General features: G+C 52.1%; 1 protein-coding gene across 3 annotated transcripts in view; it reads right to left on the reverse strand.

Moving 5' to 3' along the window:
- Nucleotides 1-293: 293 nt before the first annotated feature.
- The window catches only part of parp1 (poly (ADP-ribose) polymerase 1), a 49,151-nt gene continuing 26,661 nt past the window's right edge, over nucleotides 294-22,783 (reverse strand). For all 3 annotated transcript variants that reach the window (XM_052025095.1, XM_052025094.1, XM_052025096.1), the window contains exons 13-23: nucleotides 20,913-21,108; nucleotides 18,332-18,460; nucleotides 16,820-16,903; nucleotides 15,232-15,354; nucleotides 13,456-13,584; nucleotides 12,038-12,136; nucleotides 9,938-10,090; nucleotides 7,463-7,590; nucleotides 5,630-5,691; nucleotides 3,829-3,943; nucleotides 294-963 (exon numbers count right to left, since the gene is read on the reverse strand). In XM_052025095.1, coding sequence (XP_051881055.1) covers nucleotides 882-963; nucleotides 3,829-3,943; nucleotides 5,630-5,691; nucleotides 7,463-7,590; nucleotides 9,938-10,090; nucleotides 12,038-12,136; nucleotides 13,456-13,584; nucleotides 15,232-15,354; nucleotides 16,820-16,903; nucleotides 18,332-18,460; nucleotides 20,913-21,108 — 1,300 coding nt within the window. In that variant the 3' untranslated portion in view covers nucleotides 294-881. The remainder of the gene's footprint in view (nucleotides 964-3,828; nucleotides 3,944-5,629; nucleotides 5,692-7,462; nucleotides 7,591-9,937; nucleotides 10,091-12,037; nucleotides 12,137-13,455; nucleotides 13,585-15,231; nucleotides 15,355-16,819; nucleotides 16,904-18,331; nucleotides 18,461-20,912; nucleotides 21,109-22,783) is intronic.

Raw genomic sequence — 22,783 nt, forward strand, 5'->3', positions numbered from 1 at the left:
AATACCTCTGGTAAGGTGAGACCAAATGGGCTAATCTGAGCAGACACGAGCACATACTCCTTTGTCTGCGCAATTTGTTGTGAACGGCAGGGTTCTGAGACACACCCAGCAGGTCAGACTGTAACAGTAGAATAAGAAAAATCAAGTCAAGGTACAGACGAGGCAGAAATGTCTGCTGTTGATCCAGTGAGACAGGAAGAGCGAGTTCCCTAAAGTTGGAAGATTCAAGGAATCTGAGAACCACCAAAGCACAGCGTGTTCTGGTGCTATAATGAACACAGACAAAACAACTGTACTTTTTATAAGCCATCCTTTATTCATTGCTTAATTATAAAATGGGGGGGGGGGAAACAAACTGCAGGAAAACAGTGGCAGGGAAGAAATGAGGGAGAAAGAAGCACTTTTCAAACGGAAGACAAACAGACGGACAAATACAAAAAAAAACTTCATGGCTCCTGATAGCTCAGACTTCACAGGAATGGGGACACGCCCCGACCCCTCAGTTCCATTACCCCCTCCCAACCTAACAATGTTTCTCACAAGTTAAACCAAAAAGTTTTAACAGTCAGTTAAGCCACTTCACTGGCTGAATAAAATTAACAGCCATTTTCACATTCGAACATCACCCAACCCAAATAACTTGCATTACTTATTTGTATTTAAAAAAATCTAACAATGCTTATTTATGGCTTTTGTCAGCTTAAAGTTTTAGGTGGGGGACGGGGTGGGGGGGGGGGGGGGTGGTGGGGTGAGGCGATCTCCCCCACCCTACTTCCCTGGCTGAGAGACAGGGTGGGAGCATGACCTCCGACCTTGTGTCACCGTCACCACCCCTCCCCTGCCCTTTCCTCCTGCCCGAAGTCTGGGCAGGGGGAGAGACTTCACCACAGGGAGGTCTTGTACTTGAAGTTCAATTGAAGCAGGTACTTGAGGTTTACCTGGGCCACGTCATAGACAATGTACCTGGGGGGGAGCACAGGTTAAGGTAGACAACCGACAACGTCTCAGCCCCAGCGCCCTCCCTGGTGAAAAATGCTTCAGAGCCACCCGACGCGCCTGGACCCGAGCACAGAGCCGACTGTGCGGCAGCCGCCTCCAAACCAGGTGGGAGCCTGGGCTGGCGAGGCCCACCACCTGTGGGCTGGCACAGCAGTAGAGCCGCTGCCTGGCATCTCAAGCGACCTGGGTTCGATCCCGACCTCAGGCACTGCCTGCGTGTTCTCCACGTGGGATTCCGCCCCCACCCGGGTGCTCCGGTTTCCTCCCACATCCCAAAGACATGAGGGGGTCGGGGGGTTAACTGGCCGCTTTAAGGATGAGAGGAGACATGATAGAGGTGTACAAAATATTAAGATGAATAGATAGAGTGGACAGCCAGCGCCTCTTTCCCAGGGCACCAATGCTCAATACAAGAGGGCATGGCTTTAAGTAATGGGTGGGAAGTTCAGAAGGTTTTTTTTTACCCAGAGTGGTTGGGGCATGGAATGCGCTGCCTGGGGTGGTGGTGGAGGCAGGTACATTGGTCAAATTCAAGAGGTTGCTAGATAAACATATGGAGGAATTTAAAATAGAGGGATATGTGGGAGGAAGGGGTTAGATAGTCTTAGGCGAGGTTTAAAGGTCGGTACTACATTGTGGGCCGAAGGGCCTGTATTGTGTTGTACTGTTCTACGTAAATTGCTCCTACAGTGTGGGTGAGGGGTAGAGTCTTGGGGTGCGGGGAGAAGAGAGAGTTGATGGGGACATGGGGAGGGAATGGGGTGGGTGTAGGACTGCTGCAAATGGGAGAGCGCTGGTCAGCACAGACCCGATGGACTGAAGGGCCCGTTTCTGTGCTGCGTGGCTGGTCTCTCTACCTCAATTCACTCAAGGCGAGGGTCCAGAAGACGGAGTGCAGAGGGGAGCTCACACCCACCCTGCCCCTCCGACTGACTGTAGGACTGCTCAACTGGGAGTGTCCAGAGGAACATCCTCACCTCTCCCTAACCACCCCCCCCCCCCCCCAAAAAACAAACCTGGATGGGTTGAGACAGAGAGAGCTGGGGGGGAGGAGGTTCACACAAGTGAGTGTAGCATGCCTCCGCCCCTGAAATTTCAGGAGCCTCATCCCCGTGTGTGTGTGTGTGTGTCTAGAAGGGTAGGGGCTACTGCCAGTGGACACAGAGAAAGGAACCCCACTCCTGAAAAGCCCTGGTCAGGGCCAACAACCAGGTCTCGGCCACAGCACGCAGAGCTCTGCGCAACGCGCTGGGGGGGCTGGGTCAAAATTGGGGTGTTCGCAGAGCAGGCGGCACAGGTTTGATGGGCCGAACGGCCTCCCCTTCCAAGTGGCAGTGCACGAGGGTCTAGTCATTCCCTCTCGTTCTCACGCTGGCAATGGGCGAGGAGGCTCAACCCGTCCCTGCTGGGTGACCGGCTGAGAGCGCGAGGTGGGGCCGTCCCCAGCCCAAAATTCTCCCATTTATCCCTTCTTGGGATCAGTGCAGGGCCGGCATTTATTGCCCCCTCCCTCACTGCCCTCGAAGGGGGGGGGGGGGGGGGGGTGAGGCCCCTTCTGTAATTGCTGCAGTCCTCCCGGTGAAGGGGCTCCCACGGGTGGTGTAGGGGAGGGAGTCCCAGGACTCAGACCCAGCGACGGTGAAGGAACGGCGATAGGTTTCCAAGTTTCCAAGTCGGGATGGTGTGGGAATTGGGAAGGGAACCTGTGGGTGGTGGTGTTCCCCTGCACCCGCTGCCCCTTGTCCTCGGGGGGGGGGGGGGGGGGGCAGGATTGGGTGGCGGGTTTAAGAGGTGCTGTCGGAGAAGCCTGGGCGAGTGACCACAGTGGGTTTTGTAGATGCTTCCCACTGTGGGCCGGTGGTAGGAGGAGTATGTAGGGTGGGAGATGGAGTATAGGTCAGGTGGGCTGCTTTGTAGGACCTGAACTTGCCCGGAAGCCAGGAGGAGAGCCTCGCCCCCATCAGTCTCCATCTGCTTCTTTCTCAATTCCTCACTGTCGAGGCCTGGATGTGAAGCTCTCCACCCCCACCCCCACCCACCGCCCCACTGACCACAAGGGAGAGGTGGTGAGCCGCTCCCTGCTCTGGCTCCAACTCCGCACACACGGCAGTGTGCTCCCTCCTGCATCTCTCGGCAGCGGCCCATTCCCTCCCCCAGCTCCCACCTGTCTGACCACAAAATACAGGAGCAGAATTAGGCCATTCAGCCCATCAAGTCTGCTCCGCCATTCAATCACGGCTGATTTTTTTTTCAGCCCCATTCGCCCCGTAACCCTTCACCCCCTTCCCAATCAATCCCTGTCTTAATTACACCCAATGATTTGACCTCCACAGTGCTCTGTGGCAACGAATCCCACAGATTCGCCACCCTGTGGCTGAAGAAATTCCTCCTCATCTCAGTTCTAAAGGGACGTCCCTTTATTCTGAGGCTGTGCCCTCTGATCCTAGACCCTCCTACTCGTGGTAACAACTCTGTTTGGGTCAGAGCTCACTTGCCAGAGAGGTAAGTCTTCAAGAAATAAAACAGAAACTCATAATCCCTTCCTTAACTTGGTTGGAGGGACCACACACAAAACGCTGGAGGAACTCAGTGGGTCAGGCAGCATCTGTGGAGGGAAATGGACGGCACCTGGACGGTTGAAGGATCTCGACCCGAATCGTCGACTGTCCACTTCCCTCCACAGATGCTGCCTGACCTGCTGAGGCTCTCCAGCATCTCATTTGTTGCTCCAAGATTCCTGCCTCTGCAGCTGCCCCCCCCCCACCCCCCGGGTCAGAGGACTGTAGCTGTACCCTCCTCCCCTCCATCGCCCAACCTCGGGAAGGATACTCGTTGTACAACAAGCTGGAGTCCGAGACGGACGTCTGCACGCCTTTGCCCAGAGGCACCTCCACTCCGTCCAACTTGATCGTCGCGCTAGGGTCCGGAGCGGTCTTGCCCACACCTGGCGAGACAAAGGAGCCTCCGTCATCAACTTGCATTGCCATCCGCCCATCGCCAGCGGTCTCCCCCACCCACCACCTCTCTTCAATGGGGGGGGGGGGAATCACCATCGGGAGATGCAGCTGCAACCCACGCATTCCCGCAGAGCACGGCACAGGGGTTGGGGGCCGATGGTTGGCCCTTGGAGAGGAGACCAGAGGAAGGGCGGACAGTTCAATGGACCATTCCTTCCCCAGGCCAGCTCCACACCGGCTGCTGGGCATCACGAGGGCTTCCACGGGTCACAGGAACGGAGGGGGTTGGGGGTGCCCAGTCCTAAGGACCCGCCCTGGAATTCCTTCTCGCTGAGGGTGACACATCTCTGGAACTCTCTACCCCTGAGGATTACGGAGGCAGGATCATTAGAGGTATTTAAAAAGAGGTAGATAAATTTTTGAAAGATCAGGGAATTGAAGGCTGTGGGAACTGGCTTATTATTGCCACATGTACCCAGGTACAGTGCCAGGCACGGTAGTGTAGCGGTTAGTGCAATGCTATAACAGCACCAGTGACTAGGGTTCAATTCCGGCTGCTGCCTGTAAGGAGTTTGTACGTTCTCCCCGTGTCTGCGTGGGTTTCCTCCGGGTGCTCCGGTTTCCTCCCACATTCCAAAGACGTACGGGTTAGGAAGTTGTGGGCGTGCTATGTTGGCACCAGAAGCATGGCGACACTTGCGGGCTGCCCCCAGAACACTCTACGCAAAAGATGTATTTCACTGTGTGTTTCAATGTACGTGTAACTAATAAAGAAATCTTATAAATCTTAGTGAAAAACTTTGTTTTGCATGCCATCCATACAGATCATCTCATCATGTCAGTGCATTGAGGCAGTACAAGGGAAAATAACAGAATGCAGAATAAAGTGTTACAGTTACAGAGAAAGTGCAGTGCAGGCAGACAATAAGGTGCAAGGGCCACAATGAGGTAGATTGTGAGGTCAAGAGTCCATCTTATCGTACTAGGGGACTGTTCAATAGTCTTATAATAGTGGGGTAGAAGCTGTCCTTGAGCCTGGTGGTACGTGCTTTCAGGCTTTTGTATCTTCTGCCCGATGGGAGGGGGGAGAAGAGAGAATGTCCGGGGTGGGTGGGGTCTTTGATTATGTTGGCTGCTTTACCGAGGCAGCGAGAAGTGTAGACAGAGTCCATGAAGGAGAGGCTGGTTTCAGTGATGTGTTGGGCTGTGTCCACAACTCTCTACAGTTTCTTGTGGTCCCGGGCAGAGCAGTTGCCGTACCAAGCCGTGATGCATCCAGACACGGGATGCTACAGGCACAGAGGAGGGGATGAGGTCTGTGGCAGATCCGCCATCTTAACTGAATGGCGGGACAGGCCTGAGGGGCCTAGTGGCCTACTCCTATTTCCTGACGTTCTAACGTTTCACACCTGGAGGTCCAGTTCCACCTGGATTGCCGGAAGAGCAAAAGGGATCATCCCACCGGATCTGGCAGCAGGGAAGAAACCGGCCAATCTAGCCTGCCCATCAGAGGGAAAAGAGGCTGGGGAAGCGAGTGATCGACAGGGGTCTGGGGGGCAAGGGGGGTTCAGGAACAGGGGCAAGGGGGGCAAGAGGGGGCAAGGGTCAGGGAATGTCAAGCGTCAGGAATGGAGTGGCCCTCTCACCACACGGCACTGCATCGCCACCCTTACCTTTCACGCTATGCTTGCCTTTCGGTAACTTCGTGATGTGATTGGCTCGTTTCAATTCGTACCTGGGGATAAAGCAAGGGTTGGCCGTGAGTGGCTCCGCAGCAGCAGAGGTCGGCAAAGCTGGCAGCGATTCCCCGACGTCACCTCAGCGGAAGGCAGGCCCCCAGAGCAAAGTCCCGCAGGTCCCTGCAGGGCGCACCGCGGTGGTGCAGACTCAGCTCAGAGGCGGGGGGACGCAGTCCAGTCCTGGAGCACTCAGCCTCAACATTCCCGGTTCCCCAGTCCCAGCGCTAACCCTCCCCCCCCTCCAGTCCCAGCGTGAGCCGCTAGCCCGTGACCCCCAGCTCCCTCGCCCCAATCCAAACACGAGTGCCACCCAGAGCCCTCTCGCCCCAATGCCAGACCAAGGTCTAATCCAGAGCTATCTAACTCCCCGGAGCTGGGAGTTGTAAAAGTTTTATTTATTGGGGTCCGGGCACATTAGCATAACACTATTACAGCGCCAGCGACCCGGGTTCAATTCCCGCCACTGTCTGTAAGGAGTTTGTACGTTCTCCCCGTGTCTGCGAGGGTTTCCTCCGGGTGCTCCGGTTTCCTCCCACATTCCAAAGACGTACAGGTTAGGAAGTTGTGGGCATGCTATGTTGGCGCCGGAAGCGTGACGACACTTGCGGGCTGCCCCCAGAACACTCTACGCAAAAGATGCATTTCACTGTGTGTTTTGATGTACGTGTGACTAATAAAGATGTCTTATCTTATTTACGTCATCGCCAGGTTACAAATACCTTATAGGCACCCCTACATACGATCGAGCTCCCATAATATTAAATTCAGAAGTCCGACATATATACAAAATGTTCATTCCTATGATTGGCAGAATTTCCTCTCTCTCCACTTTTAGTAATTGTTCTTTCTCATCAGTCTTGTGTGCTTTTGATGCCACTCAGTGCAATACTGTGGGGGTGCAGTTGTCATATCAAGCGATTTTTGTGCATTATCCACCTTGACAACTGCAGAGTGACCTCCACTCCAGAGCTCTTTATTCAAGGGCAATTAAGGAAGCTCAATACGGGCTGTGACTGGGTAACAAACAGGTTCTGATTTTACAGACGTCCCCAGCTTGACTTTGCCCATCTCCTGGGGTTGTATCTCTCTTGAAGTTTCCAAATAGTTTCACCGTTGTTTGTGTGAAGAGCTATTCTGTGGTACTGACAATGGCCGGGGTTAACTGTAGCCTTAAGACAGGCAAGTAAACCCAAGCAGTCACAGGGAGAACATGCAAACTCCACAGAGCAACAGAGGTCAGCATCGAACCCAGATCTCTGGAGCTGCGAGGCAGCAGCACTAACCGCCATGCCACTGAGCCGCCCCAACTGGGGATCAAAGCTGAGCCTCTCTTGAAAGTAGAGGAGTGTTTTAAAGCACTTCAGGAAGCGAACGTTGTCCTACATGGCGTTAGGGTTACAGGAGTGAATCTGTATAGCGCTGGCCTCATGGAACCAATGGGGGAGAGGAGCCCCGAAGAGGAGTGTTCTGGGAGCGAGAGGGTGGTTGTATTCCTCTTGACAGGAGGGGCTAATCCAGGTGGTGGTCTTAAAGCTACAGTTAACCCAGCCATCATCAATAGCAGAAAATAGCTCTTCACATAAACAGCAATGAAACTATTTGGAACTCTTGATAGATAAAAGCTCAGGAGATGGACACTGAATGATAGAACCAGGCAAAGGGACAGAGTGGGTAATCCAGTCACAACAGATCGTTGAGATACAAACTGCAAATTAATCTCTCTAATTACCGTGTGCATATTTAAGACCTTTTTGTTTTGTTACTCACATGTTCCCCAGGGCTACTTCAGCCAGTAAAACGAGACCCACTGGCTCAGCTTGGGAGGTGTGGCAGTAGTTGGCACTCTTGGACACCATGTCTGCAAAATAGACCCCTTTACCGAACATGTAGCCGGTCTGTTGGGGAAACAAAGCACGGTTAGCCTTCAGCACCGTTAGACCAGGATAAGTGACCCAGGAACAATAAACAGGGGAGGGGGGAAGATGGGGACACTGGGGGTGAGGGGGAGGAGAGAGACAGAGACAGAGAGAGAGAGAGAGGGCAATGGGTAGAAATGTCTGGAGTCACAGACACCAAACAAGGTAAAGTCTTTTGTTAAAAAGACAAATCGGTTATTTTGTGGTTACCATGACTAAGAAATTTTTTTTTGTTTTCAATTCCAGATTGATTTGTGGAACTTATCTAAATTCACCAGACACTGGTGGGATTCAAACCAGTGTCCTGAACTACTAGTCCGACACTCACATAATCCCAGTCACACTGGCCTGTGATTGAAACAGGAGGCCATTGTGCTAACGTCCCAGTGAGAGGCCTGTGAGAGCAGAGACGAGGAGGTCGTCCTGTCCACTGCCCTCGACGCAGTGGGGAAGTCACCGGTTCCTACAACAGGCGGGTGGGTCAGACGAAGAGACAGCCATGGCCCAAACCGATCCTAGCCAGAGGGTCGCGGGTTCAAGTCCCACTCCAAGAACTCGAGCAGTTGCTTCAAGCCGAGTGTGGGGCTGACGGACAAGGCATTAAAATCCAGGCTTTATCCGCCCACCAACCAGACCGGAGAGATCCCACTGTGCTGTCAACCGTGGCCAACGCTCCTCCTGCAGTCTCAGGATGAAGGGACGTCCCTTTGAACCTGAGATGAGGAGGAATTTCTTCAGCCAGAGGGCAGTGAATCTGTGGAATCCGTTGACACAGACGGCTGTGGAGGCCAAGTCATTGGGTGTATTTAAGGCAGAGATTGATAGGTTCTTGATTGGTAAGGCGGTTAAGGGGAGAAGGCAGGAGAATGGGGTTGGGGGAAAAAAAAAAATCAGCCATGATTGGATGGTGGAGCAAACTCGATGGGTTGAATGGCCTAATTCTGCTCCTCTGCCTTATGGTCTCTGCCAGAGGGAACTCCAGCCAGCTGGAGCAAACCAAGGTGCGGCCAAGAGCTCCCTGTAGGTCCCTCTGTATCCCCTGCCTCCACCCGTGACCCCCAGACCTCTCAATCATCTGAGTGTCTCTGCAGCCCACTGCAACGGTCACACACCGACCTCACTCGCAGACGAAAGGAAGGGACTAATTAGCGGTCGAAGACCAGTACTAGCGAAGTTAGCAAGCTTGAAAGTTGGTAAGTCCCAAGGACGTCATTCAGGGCACTAAGTATAGAAGTTGGGACGTGATGTTGCAGTTGTACGAGACGTTGGTGAGGCCACATTTGGAATATTGTGCTCAGTTTTGGTCACCCTATCAGAAAGATGCCATTAAGCTGGAAAGAGTGCAGAGGAGATTTACGGAGATGTTGCTGGGACTCGAAGGGGAGGGGTTGAGCAGGTTGGGACTTTTTCCATTGGAGTGTAGGAGACAGGTGTGATACTGTTACTGTTTTTACCTGTGCTACCTCAATGCACTCTGTACTAACTCAATGTAACTGCACTGTGTAATGAATTGACCCGTACGATCGGTATGCAAGACAAGCTTTTCACCGTACCTCGGTACAAGTGACTATAATACTTACAGAAGTGTATAAAACCATGAGGGGCATCGATAGGGTGAATGCGCACAGGTCTTTTTCCCTAGGGTTGGGGAATCAAGAACTAGAGGGCAAAGGATTAAGGGGAGAGATTTAATAGGGACCTGAGGGGTAACTCTTTCGCCCAGGGGGCGGCCCTTACACGGAACGAGCTGCCAGAGGACGTGACAATGCTTATAATATTTAAAAAGGCATTTAGACAGGTACATGGATAGGAAAGATCTAGAGGGATAAGGGTGGGAAAAATGGGACCAGCTTAGAACAGAAATGAGAAGAAGTTTCTTTAGCCCGAGGGTTGTGGATCTATGGAATTCGTTGCCACGTACAGCTGTGGAGACCCAATCATTGGGGGTGTTTAAGGTGGAGATTGATAGGTATCTAATTAAGTCAAGGTATCAAGGGATGTGGGGAAAAGGCCGGGAATTGGGGCAAGATGGGAGAATAGTTTAGCTCATGGTGAGGCAGTGGAGCAGACTTGATGGGCCGAATGGCCTACTTCTGCTCCTTTGTCTTGTGATCTCGTGAGCTCAGGTAGGCAACTGGGTCAGCAGGTGTGTTGGGCCGAAGGGCCTGCTTCCGCGCTGTCTAACCCTGGACGCTGCAAGATGTGGGGGCACGGCAGGTAAATGACGCCGAGGCAGAAGACCAGCCAGAACCACCATCAATGGCGAGAACAGGCACGAAGGGCCGAATGGCCCTTCTGTGTTTTCCCACGCCCCAGGCCCACTCACCACGGGAGCCTCGGGCGGGGCGATGCGCAGACCCTGCGACAGGATGCCAGCGAAGTTGGTGGTACGGGAGCCATGCCAGAGAAGTTGGCGGTTGTGGAGTTCACTGAAGGGCTGGAAACGCTGCTCCTCTCCTTGACGCTTGATCTTAAATATCTGTGGGAGCAAGACAAGGGTGAAGGGACAGTGTCTTTGGCTTCCCGGCCCGGGAGGGAGAGGGAGAGCGGGACCCCAGCGGTCCTACCATCCCGCACCCATTGAACCACCCCTCACTGATCAGCCCAGAGCCACCCGGGGGGGGGGGCAGACCCAAGCCCCGGCTCAGGGCTGGACCCCAGGGGATATCCCATAGGAGGGAGGCAAGAGGCAGTGGACCATCCATCCCTGCCCCCCCCTCACTCACCCACGCCGGGGCAAGGGATGACCAGAGGGTGGGCACTCCTGGAAAATTGTCCGAGGCTTCCCCTGCCTCAACAACCGCTGAAGAACCCTCTCCCCATCCAACCGGGGACCCCAGGCCAACGCCAATGGCCGCAGAGATCCCAACACCCCTGCAGACTGCCTGAAGACCCCCTCTCGTCCAAATGGACACCCAAGGTTAATGCCAATGGATGCAGAGATCTAACACTGACCCCACCACAGACCATCTGAAGACCCTCTCACCATCCAACTGGACACCCAAGCCCAACGCTAATGGCCGTAGAGATCTCACTGCCCCCACAGATTGCCCCAACACCCCTCCTGCCCAAGAGATGATCTGCAGCCTCTTCCGGGACTGCCCGAGGGAATCGAATCATATCCTACCCCAACCCACCCAGGTCAGGCCCATTACCACGGCGATCCTCGCAGCCCGCCACCACTCTTAGGGATTATTCTGGAGTTATCCGCTATCCATAATTTCATATTATTTAAAATGAGAACTACCCTTCAGGAAATAAAACCTGTTCACAATTTAACTTCCACTGATATTTAAGGCTATCGACACCAATCGCTAGGTGTGGGACATTCTGATTCTGTTCCATTGAAACTACACTGCAGAAGACAATAGGTTTCGAGCGAGAGGGGAAAGATTTTAAAAAGGGGGGCAACATTAAAAGGCAGGCACGGTAGTGTAGCGGTTAGCATAACACTATTACAGCACCAGGCACCCAGGTTCAATTCCCACCACTGTCTGTAAGGAGTTTGTACGTTCACCCCGTGTCTGCGTGGGTTTCCTCCGGGTGCTCCGGTTTCCTCCCACATTCCAAAGACGTACGGGTTACGAAGTTGTGGGCGTGCTATTTTGGCACTGGAAGCGTGGCAACACTTGTGGGCTGCCCCCAGAACACTCTACGCAAAAGATGTGTTTCGATGTACGTGTGACTAATAAAGAGATCTTATCTTAACTTTTCCCACGCAGAGGGTGGTGAGTATATGGAACGAGCTGGTTCAATAGTATCATTCAAGAACCACTTGGAGGGATACATAGAGATGTGGGGCTTCAAGGGATATGGGCCAAATGCAGGAAATTGGGACTAGCTGGGTGGGCACCGTGGTCGGCATGGACTGGTTGGGCCTAAGGGCCTGTATCTGTGCTGTATTGCTCTACGACTCTAATAGATGGATTTTCATCTTAATTAGTGCTCATTGAAACCTTCAGGACGAGATCGGGGAAGGAGGTAAGTGGCCAACTCCTGGATTGATGTCTTGTTAAAGTGTATCCCTGCCAGTTAACGCACAGTTTGGGACAGGTCTGTTTCATCACTTCATAATCTGGCTAGTTGTACATTCAGGGAGCCATCCCTCAACACAAACAAAAGAGGAATATTTTGGGCTGAAAAGCTTTGGGACCAGCCACCAGTATGTGAACACTCAAAGGGGTTCTGTTAGTCGGGATGGGTTCCCATTGTAAATACACAATTCTACAAAGTTAGTTGTTAAAATGTTAAAGTGAGCACTTATAGCCATTGAAACTATAGTTAATTGTTCATTGTTGTCTGTGTTTAAAAAGCAGAGAACATTTGTGTTGGGAGAGGAGAAGATCCGCTCTGTTGAATAAAGATTCTTCTATAACCAGCTTCCGCACACCTCAGTTTAGTCGGTCACGGCAACTGCCACACTCACCTCCAACACTTCGAGGTCGTACTGGTTGTGCGTGGCAGCATGCGTGTTTTTAACGTAGTCCGTAATTATCTTGGCTTCATCCGCGTGTTTGTCCAGAACCTGAAGGAGAGAGTTTCAGGGAGACAGAGGAGTTGAGCAGCAGAAACGCAAGGCAGCGGCACGCACGTCATCACCAGGCAAGGGAGGGAGAGGTGCCAGCGAGAACAGACGTCACTTCAGTCGACGGGTGGGCAATCTGCAGGAGCAGATCGTCCAGCCTCTCGTGCCTGTGGTGTCATTCAATACAATAGTGGCTGATCTGATCCCGGCCTCAACTCCCACATTCCCACCCGATCCCCATATCCTTTTTTTCTCCGCTAAGCCACCTCAAATGCCTCGAGCTCCACAGCCTCTTGGAGGTAGCTATCCAAAAGGTAGCAACCCTTTGAGAAGGTATTCCTTAAATGGGCCACCCCTTACTCTGAAATTGCTGCCCCACCGACAGTTGTAGACGCCCCCACCAGGAGAAATATTCTCTCAACATCTAACCTGTTGCATCCCATAGAACTTCGATACAATCACATCTCCTTCTCAACTCCAATATGGGTCCAACCTACTGAACCTTTCCTCATCGCTAACCCTTCCATCGCAAGGAGGGGGAAATAAGGACAGAGACAAACTGGACCCAGTATTCCATTTTAGACCACAGACCACAAAATATAGGAGAATTAGGCCATTCAGCTCGTCGAGGCCTCTGTGGCAACGAATTCCACAGATTCACCGCCCTCTGGCTGAAGAAATTCCTCCTCATCTCATTTCTAAAAGGGACGTCCCTTTATTCTGAGGCTGTGCTCTCGGACCCCAGACTCTCCCACTGATGAAAACATCTTCTCCACGTCTGCTCTATCCAGGCCTTTCAGTATCCAGTAGGTTTCAATGAGATCCCCCCCTTCATCCTTCTGAACTCCAGTGAGTACAGGCCCAGAGACATCAAATGCTCCTCATAGGATAAGCCTTTCATTCCCAGGATCATTCTCGTGAACCTCCTCTGGACCATCTCCAGGACCAGCACATCCTTCCTCAGATACGGGGCCCAAAATTGCTCACAATACTCAAATGCGGTCTGACCGACGCCTTATAAGGCCTCAGCATTACATCCTTGCTGTTATGTTCTAGTCATCTCGAAATGAATGCTAACATTGCATTTGCCTTCTTTACTACTGACTCAGGACAAAACGATGCATTTTGGGAAGTCAAACAAGGTTAGGACACATACAATAAATGGTAGTTTTAGACTCCCCTGCAAGAGGAAACATCTGAGTCAGGCTGAGACAGGCAAGGGGTCACAGGCTGGGTTGTAAGAACAATGATACAGTGAAGCTTTAGACACCGAATGGTGCATAGAGCAGGTTTAGCTAAGGAATGGTTACACAGGTCACCTTAATGTCCGTGTGCAGCTTCTCGTAATTGATGTCAATGGGATCCTTGGCATCGTCTTCCATGCCATCCTTGAGGAGACTGTACGCGACCTCAATGTCCAACAGGCTGTCTAACATCTGGACCTTGGCCTGGAGAGGAGAGAGCGCAGAGGAGGGAGTCTTAAATAAGGAGTGCTGGCACTGGCTGGTCACGTTCTTGGGGGTGGGGGGGGGGGGGGCAGAAATGAGGAGACAGAGGGAAGCAGAAGCGGGCAGAAAGGGAGAGGGTTGGACAGATATGGGGACGGGGCGGGGGGGTGTGCAGATCAAACTGCCCTCAATCCCACACCATCGTCAATACAGTTGTGGCTGACGCTCAGACAACATTCCCCCCACTTAATCATGGAGTGATACAGCATGGAAACAGGCCCTTCGGCCCAACTCATCTGTGCCAACCATGGTGCCCACCAAGCTCGTTCCTTTGGGCCATATCCCTCTACACCCTTCCTATCCATGTACTTATCCAAGTGTCTTTTAAATGTTGTTATTGTACCTGCCTCAACCGCTTCCTCTGGCTGCCCGTTCCATATACGCACCACCCTCTGTGCGAAGAAGTTGCTCCTCGCATCCCTTTTAAATCTTTCCCATCTCATCTGAAACCTATGCCCCCTAGTTTTTAGTTCCCCTTCCCTGGGGAAAAACACTGTGCGCGTTCACCCTATCTATGCCCCTCATGATTTTATACACCTCTATAAGGTCGCCCCTCATTCTCCTACGGTCCAAGGAATCAAGTCCCAGCTTGTCCAACCTCTCCCTATAGCTCAGGCCCTCGAGTCCTGGAAGCGTCCTCGCAAATCTACTTAATATCAGGAACCCTTATATCCCACGACTCCTGCACTACGGAATCTGCTTCTGGCAACTTGCAGGCAGTGAAATCCAAGGCCAGGAGTGCCCGAAGCCCATGACAACCCTCACCCTCACTACCCTAGGCTTGTGCCAGCGGAAGACACCAGTGAGCTGGAAAGAGTGCAAGAGAGCTTTGCGATGGTGTTGCCAGGATTCGAGGGACTGGGTTACGGGGAGAGGTTGGACAGGCTGGGACTTTATTCCTTGGAGTGTAGGAGACTGAGAGAAGAGGCATACAAAATCTTGAGGGGCATATGCAGGGTGAATACACACACAGTAGTGCAGCGGTTAGCGTAATACTAATACAGCGCCAGTGAACCGGGTTCAATTCCCGCCGCTGTAAGGAGTTTGTACGTTCTCCCCGTGTCTGCGTGGGTTTCCTCCGGGTGCTCCGGTTTCCTCCCACATTCCAAAGACGTACAGGTTAGGAAGCTGTGGGCATGCTATGTTGGCGCCAGAAGCGTGGCGACACTTGCGGGCTGCCCCCCAGAACACTCTGCGCAAAAGATGCATTTCGCTGTGTGTTTCAATGTACATGTGACTAATAAAGATATCTTATCTTAAAAGTCTTCCCTCCCCCCAAGTGTTGGGGAACCAAGAGATCATAGGTTTACCGTGAGAGGGGAAAGATTTAATAGGAGCAACTTTTTATCCACACAGAGGGTGGTGCGTATATGGAACGTGCTGCCAGAGGAAGTGGTTGAGGCAGGTACATTAACAGCATTTAAAAGACACTTGGACAGGAACACGGATAGGTGAGGTTTAGAGGGATATGGGCCAAACTGGACTAGCTTAGATGGGAATCTTGGTCGGCACGGACCAGTTAGGCCGAAGGGCCCATTTCCATCTGACCCACCGCTGCAAACACAGCCGCCCCGTCGCCACGGTTACCTGGATATACTCTTCATTATTCAAGAGCGGAGGTTTCTTCATTCCGAAGTCGTGCGGTATGAGTGTGTAGAAACGATTAGACAGGTCCAGTATTTGAGACTCCGACCCAGCGCTGGCAACCACCTCAACACAAGAGAAAGGTTTATTGGTCTCTCCCGTCAATACAAATTCACCACCACCCCCTTCACCAAATGCATTCAAAAATAAACTTCCCTCCCACTTAGCCCTGGGCACGGTAATACTGCCTCGAACCACCGATCCCTAGAGGCGATGATGCGCACACGACAGCGCTGGGGAGAGAAGCCCTGGTTCCCCGCACGGTCAATAGGTGAACGCCTCCCTGTGAGGTATCGAGGGACCCTGCCCAGTGATGGCAGAGGCACGTCAACCAATGAGGTGCCGTGCCCAGCGACGAGCGCCAACCAGTGGGGTGGCACAGCGGGTACAGCCACTGCTTCACAACGGGTTCAATCCTGAGCTCTGGTGCTGTCTGCGTGGAGTTTGCACGTTCTCCGCGTGGGTTTCCCCTGGATGCTCCGGGTTCCTCCCACGTCTCAAAGACGTGCAGGTTGGTAGGTTAATTGGCTGCTATAATTTGTTCTCTAGTGTGTCACACATCCAGGCCATACCGTCTTCTCACAGCTACCAGCGGGCAGGAGGTACAGAAGCCTGAAGTCCCACACCACCAGGTTCAGCAACAGCTACTTCCCTTCAACCATTCGGTTCCTGATCACTAATCACTACAGTTTAGCAACACTATGGCCACTTTGCACTAATATGGACTATTCTTTTGTTGTAATTGTGTGTTTTTTCTTGTAACATAAAGTGTTTAATTTACGTTTTTCTTGTGAATGTTGTGCATCTGATGCTGCGTGTCTGTGATGCTGCTGCAGAGGGCGACGCCAATGATAGCGCCAGTGACCCGGGTTCAATTCCCGCCACTGTCTGTGAGGAGTTTGTACGTTCTCCCCGTGTGTCTGCGTGGGTTTCCTCCGGGTGCTCCGGTTTCCTCCCACATCCCAAAGACGTATGGGTAGGTTCACATGGGTGTAATTGGACAGCACAGACTTGTGGGGCTGTAAGGGCCTGTTACCGTGCTGTACAAAGTTTTTACAAGTAAGTTTTTCATTGCACCTGTGCACACGTGTACTTGTGCACGTGACAATAAGCTCGACTTAGACTTGGCCAAGTGGTGGAATCTGGGGGAAGCGTGAAAGAGAATAGGTTACAGGGGAAATAAACAGGGGAATGGGATTGTCCTGAATGCTGGCACACACTCGATGGACTGAATGGCCTGTGAGAAATGAAATCCACAGCCCAGCAAGGACCAAGCCACAAAGGCACCAACCAGCGAGTGTAGAGCCACGTGTACCAGTGAGGGGCTCAGAGTAATGAGGACAGAGCCACACAACAGCAAGGGGCAGTGGATCCACAGACAACAGACAACATCCAGGGTTGTGCAACCCAGCGTTTTCGGAATTCCCCCCCTCGTGACATGGTGCTCCGGGGGAGGGGGAGCGAACCCTCAGCTTTCCGCTGCCGTCCCGGCGACCCACCCCGGGGTAGGGAGGGAGATCGGCAACGCTACCTGCTGAACCTCGTTCAGGATGGAGTAGGCGCTCTGGATCTGCCTCTTGCTCAGCTTCCCCAGGGGCATCTTCTGAAGGTCGATCTGCGCAGGAGGAAAAGGAGAGTGAGGGACGGAACCGGACCCCGCAACGCACGTGGTCACCCACCTTCCCTCCCTCAACCCCGTCGTCAATCCCTCCCACCCCCTCTATCGCTCACGTGGAGTGGCCTTCGGCCGCTGCTTGAATAGACGGGTCAGGTCTGGGGAGGTAACTCTGAACCAACAGTGGGGCCCTGCACAACGAGAGGGGAAGCTATGGAGGTGCTGCAGGCTGGTTCTCCAGGGGATTGAAACAAGTTCAAACCCCACCACAGCAACAAACTCAGCATTGATCTATAACTTGGAAAATATAAATCAACCAGATTTAGTGACCGTGCTCGATAAAAGTGACAGGATTGTTGCAAAAAAAATCTCACTTGGTTCATTAACGTCCCTCATGGAAGGAGACCTTCTGACCTATATGAGACTCCACCTGGTTGACCCTTAAATGGCCCAGTGAGCCTCCTAATTCAAAGGCAACTAGGGATGGACAGTAAATGCTGGTCTTGCCTGTGACGGGCAGAATTAGGGGATCACAATTGGTCACTCACTGTCCCAGGAAATCACAGCAATTGGACGGCAGAACCTCATCTAGTGACGGCGCTCCGTGCACTGCCTGAGACAGGGCGGCAGCACCTCCCGCTGGCCTGTGCCTGCAAGTACACCGTGACTGCAATCTGTTTACATAGGGAATTCTCAATGGGCACAGCTATTCCCGGCATTACACGTGGCCAAGAAATCAACTACAGGAATACTTGGAATGTTTTTAAACCAAAATATTTCACCTCAAACAGTCTGCCTTTCAACCCAGCAAATGAAGAACCAGTTGTGGTTCCATTGCAGGACCAGATTGCTGCTTTAAAGGGCTAAGTCACACAGAATGGGCTCAACAGCCTCATTTACATTGTAAAATCTCTTCACTACACTGCACGGTAGTGTAGCGGTTAGCGTAACGCTATTACAGCGCCAGCGACCTGGGTTCAATTCCAGCCGCTGTCTGTAAGGAGTTTGTACGTTCTCTCCCCATGTCTGCGTGGGTTTCCTCCGGGTGCTCCGGTTTCCTCCCACATTCCAAAGACGTACAGGTTAGGAAGTTGTGGGCATGCTATGTTGGCGCCGGAAGCGTGGCGACACTTGCGGGCTGCCCCCCAGAACACTCTACGCAAAAGGTGCATTTCACTGTGTGTTTCGATGTGTATGCGACTAATAAAGACATCTTATAAATTTGCTTTTTACCTATACAACCCCTGTCATCTATCAGGGGGAATACGATCACATGTGCAAGATACCTTCTCCCAAGCCAAAAAAAATAATCAGCTGGGGAGAGGTGGGGTGGATCGTCGACATTTCAGGTCGAAACCTCGCATCAGGACCGATTTCAAATTGCTCGTCAAATGACTTGAACGACCGACCTGCCCCGGCTCCCCGTACCTCAAACTCCACCAGGGCCTTCTTCATGCTCTCCACGTCGAAGATGGTTCTGATGAGCTCCTGCACTGCCTTGTCCAGCTTGGATTTGGTGCCAGAGCTGGCAGTCAGCTTCTTCACAGCTTCCTCGTCCTTTGGGAGAGGGGGAGACAGGGAAAGTTCGAGTCTGCACCACCGTCGGCCTTCTACCTCAGCGCCACTTCCGCAGAACGGTACGGGGACAGGAACAGACCCTTCGGCCCATCACGTCTGCGCTGACCACGCTGCCGATCTAACTAATCCCATCTGCTCTGTATCCCGCCATTCCCTGCCTGTTCCCATGTCTGTATGAATGCCTCTTAAACGTTGCTATCAAGTTTGATTCCATCTCCCCTGGCAGCTCGTCCCAAGCACCTACCACCCTGCGTAACAAGAAACTTGCCCCAAAACTCTCCTTTAAACTTTCCGCCTTCTGCCTTAAATCCATGCCCTCTAGTCTTTAATATTTTCACCCCCCCCATCTGTACCTCTCATAACATGATAAACTTCCATCAGGTCCCTGCCCCCCACCCAAGCCTCTGACCCTCCGGAGATAGCACTCCAGGTTAGTCCAACTTTCCCATACAGCTAATGAACTCCAATCCAGGCAGCGCCCTGGTAAACCTCTTCTACACCCTCTCCAAAGCCTCCTCGTCCTCCCTGTAATGGGGGCGACCAGAACCGTACACAGTACTCCGAATGTGGCCTAAAAGTTTTATACAGCTGCAAGATGACTTCCCGGCTTTTATACTCAAAACACCCCGACCGATGAAGGCAAGCGTGCCGTACGCCTTCACCACCACCCTATCTACTGGTGTTGCACTTCCAGGGAGCTGTGGGCTCGCGCTCCAAGATCCCTCCGTACATCAGTGCTCCCAAGGGTCCTGCCATCTACTGTATAGTTTTCCCCCTTACATTTGACCTCGCAAAACCTCACACTTGCCCAGATTAAACTGCACGAATCCCACATCCCTCGATTCCTTTACTAATTAAAAGTCTGCCGATGCCTCTGTCGAATATACTCAGTGATTCAGCCTCCACAGCCTCCCCTGGGGAGAAGATTCCAAAGACCCACCATCCCCTGGATGAAGGAACTTCTCACCTCAGTCCTGAATGGCCAACTCATTTTTTTTTGAGACTGGGACCCCCTCCACCCCACTCCCCAACTCTAGATACCCCATCCATGGGAAACATAGAACAGTACAGCACAGGAACAGGCCCTTCGGCCCACAATGTCTGTGCCAACCACAATGCCAAATTAAACCAAATCTCTTCTGCCTGCACATAGTCCATATCCCTCCATATTCATGTCTCTTAAACGCCACTAATGGATCTGCTCCCATCTACTCTACCCTGCCAACTTCTCTACAAATCTATCAATGAATGGTTGGGCCTTAGGGAGTACTGAGGAACAGAGGGACCTTGGTGGACAAATCCACAGAACCTTGAAGATGGCAGCAGAGTTATAAGGAAATAGGAAGCCGCAGGTACAAGGGATCAATCTGTCAATAGTCCAACGAGAGGAGGGACCGTACTGGACCTGGTGTTGGGTAATGAGCCTGGCCAGGTGACCCACCTCTCACTGGGAAAAGAGTTAGGGAACAGTGACAACTCCTTCAGTTTTAAAATAGCTGTAGATAAGGACAAGTGCAGGAGAATATTAAATTGGAGCAGGACAAATTATGATACTTGCCTTCATTAACTGGGGCATAGAACACAAGAGCAGCAAGGTCATGGAACAACTTTATAAAACATTGGTTAGGACACTTTTTTTTACTACCTCAATGTATTTATGTATGGAAGGATCTGTCTGAATGGCACACAAAAAACTTTTCACTGTATCGTGGTCCACGTGACAATAATAAACCAATTCCAATACACAGTGGTGCCCCTTATAACCAAACTTTACGGGAAGGCACTTAGGAGGTTAAACAGACGGACTGTTGAATGTGTCCTGACTGGTTGCATCATGGTCTGGTATGACAATTCGAACGCGCAGGAAGGTAAGAAGCCACAGAGAGTAGTGGACTCTGCCCAATACATCCAGGCACATCCCTCCCCTCCATCGGGACTACAGGAGGTGCTGCCTCAAGAAGGCAACATCCATTGTCAAAGATCGCCACCATCCAGGCCGTACCATCTTCTCGCAGCTCCCATCGGGCAGGAGGTACAGAAGCCTGAAGTCCCACACCACCAGGTTCAGGAACAGCTACTTCCCTTCAACCATTCGGTTCTTGAAACAACCTGCACAACCCTAATCACTACAGTATAGCAACACTGTGATCACTCTGCACTAAAATTGCCTTTTTTTTGGTTCTAATTGTGTTCTTTCTTGCAAAAATCATGTTTAATTTATGTTTTTCTTGTGAATGCTGCTTATCTGATGCTCTGTGCCTGTGATGCTGCTGCAATTAAGTTTGTCATTGCGCCTGTGCACACATGGACTTGTGCACGTGACAATAAACTCCACTTTGACATAATCTCTGCGATGAACACAGGTGAAACACACAGCGACCTTGGGCGGGTTGGGGTGGGGGTAGGTTAGCGGGGCGAGCCATCCACCCACCTGGCCATAGTCGATCTCCAAGGGGTAGAACTTGTTGGGGTACTTGGTGAAGTTCTTGGACTGCCAGGCGTTGCCCGTCTTCTCCTCGTACAGGCCCAGGAAGTGATCGACCGCATGCTCCTTGGAGGACATCTTCTCCAGCTTGTTGCCGCCAATGCTGGTCCCTACTCGGCCCCAGGATCTGAAGACCCAGTACCTGCAGGGCACCGAGAGAAGCCTCCAGGAACGGCGCTCCGAACCCAATCCCCTCACCCTATCTCCCCAAGCCGAACCGGGAAAATTAATCGGAGGGAGAATTCGTCAATATAACCGACCTTGGAAGGGAAACAGAGGGGCTCTATCCTGTGACCTTTCAGAAACATGCAGCACAGAAACAGGCCCTTCGGCCCACTGAACACATACTGACCACAATGTCCATCTACAACCAGTGCTATTTGCCTGCATGAGGCCCATATCGCTCTAGGCCTTTCCTATCCAAGTACCTACCCAAACGCCTTTCAAACATCATTGTACCTGCCTCTACCACCTCCTCTGGCAGCTCGTTCCACACACCCACCTCTGTGCGGGGAAAACTTGCCCCTCAGATCCCCTTTAAATTCCTCCTATCTCCCTCAACCTATGCCCTCTGGTTCTAGGCTCCCCTGCCCTCGGAAGAAGACTCAAATCACATCTACCCTTCTTTTACAGAGCCTTAGAGCTGCACAGCATGGAAAACAGGCCCTTCGGCCCAACTCACCCATGCTGACCGAGATGTCTATCCGAACTAGTCCCACTCGCCTGCGTTTGGCCCCTATCCCTCTGAACCTTTCCTCTCCTCCTACCTGTCCGAGAGCCTTTTAAATGTTGTAACTGTACCCAACCTTTACAGCTTCCTCTGGCAGCTCCTTCCATACACCCTCCCGTGTGGAAAAAGTTACCCCTCAGGTCCATTTTAAATCTTTCCCCTCACACTAGAAATCCCCTAGTTTTAGGCTCCTCGACCCTGGGGAAAAGTCTGTGATCATCCACCTTAGCTATGCCCCCTCTGCTTTTCTAAACCTCTTACGGCCTCCTACTCTCCAGTGAGAGTGAACCCAGCCTGTTCAATCCCTCCTTATAACTACAGCCCTCCATCCCAGGCAACGTCCTGGTGAATCTCCTCTGCACCCTCTCCAGTGCTGCCACATCCTTCCTGTAGTGTGGTGACCAGAACTGTACACAAGGACACACTGTACTCCCAAGTACTCTAACCAGGTGATGGTTCTGCTCCACAGCAACCTCTCCTTCACAGAACCATCGTCCAGCCTCGCTCCCTCAGTCAACTATTCGACCCACATCCTAGAGCGTGACCCAGCCTGTACACATACATCACGGTCTCTCAAAGGCCGGGAGTCTGTGCTCCAAACTGATTGACCCCCTTTAAGGGGCAATGACCATCCGGGCCGTGCCATCTTCTCGCAGCTACCATCGGGCAGGAGGTACAGAAGCCTGAAGTCCCCACACCACCAGGTTCGGGAACAGCTACTTCCCTTCAACCATTCGGTTCTTGAGCCAACCTGCAAAACCCCAATCACTACCTCAGTATAGCAACACTGTGACCACTTTGCACTTTAATGGACTTTTTTCTAATTCTCTCTTGTAAAAATTGTGTACAATTGATGTTTAATTTGTTTTTCCTGTGAATGTTGTGTATCTGATGCTCTGTGCCTGTGATGCAAATAAGTTTTTCATTGCCCCTGTGCACACGTAGTTGTGCGGATGACAATAAACTCGATTTTGACTCAGGTGAGAGGTAGAATCGGGGGAGGTTGAGGGGAATGTGGGAGAGAACAGGTTATAGGGAAATAAACGGGGGAATGTTATTGCCCTGAAAGGTGGCATAGACTCAATGG

Source organism: Pristis pectinata, chromosome 10 (assembly GCF_009764475.1).
Source record: "Pristis pectinata isolate sPriPec2 chromosome 10, sPriPec2.1.pri, whole genome shotgun sequence".
NCBI lineage: Eukaryota > Metazoa > Chordata > Chondrichthyes > Rhinopristiformes > Pristidae > Pristis > Pristis pectinata.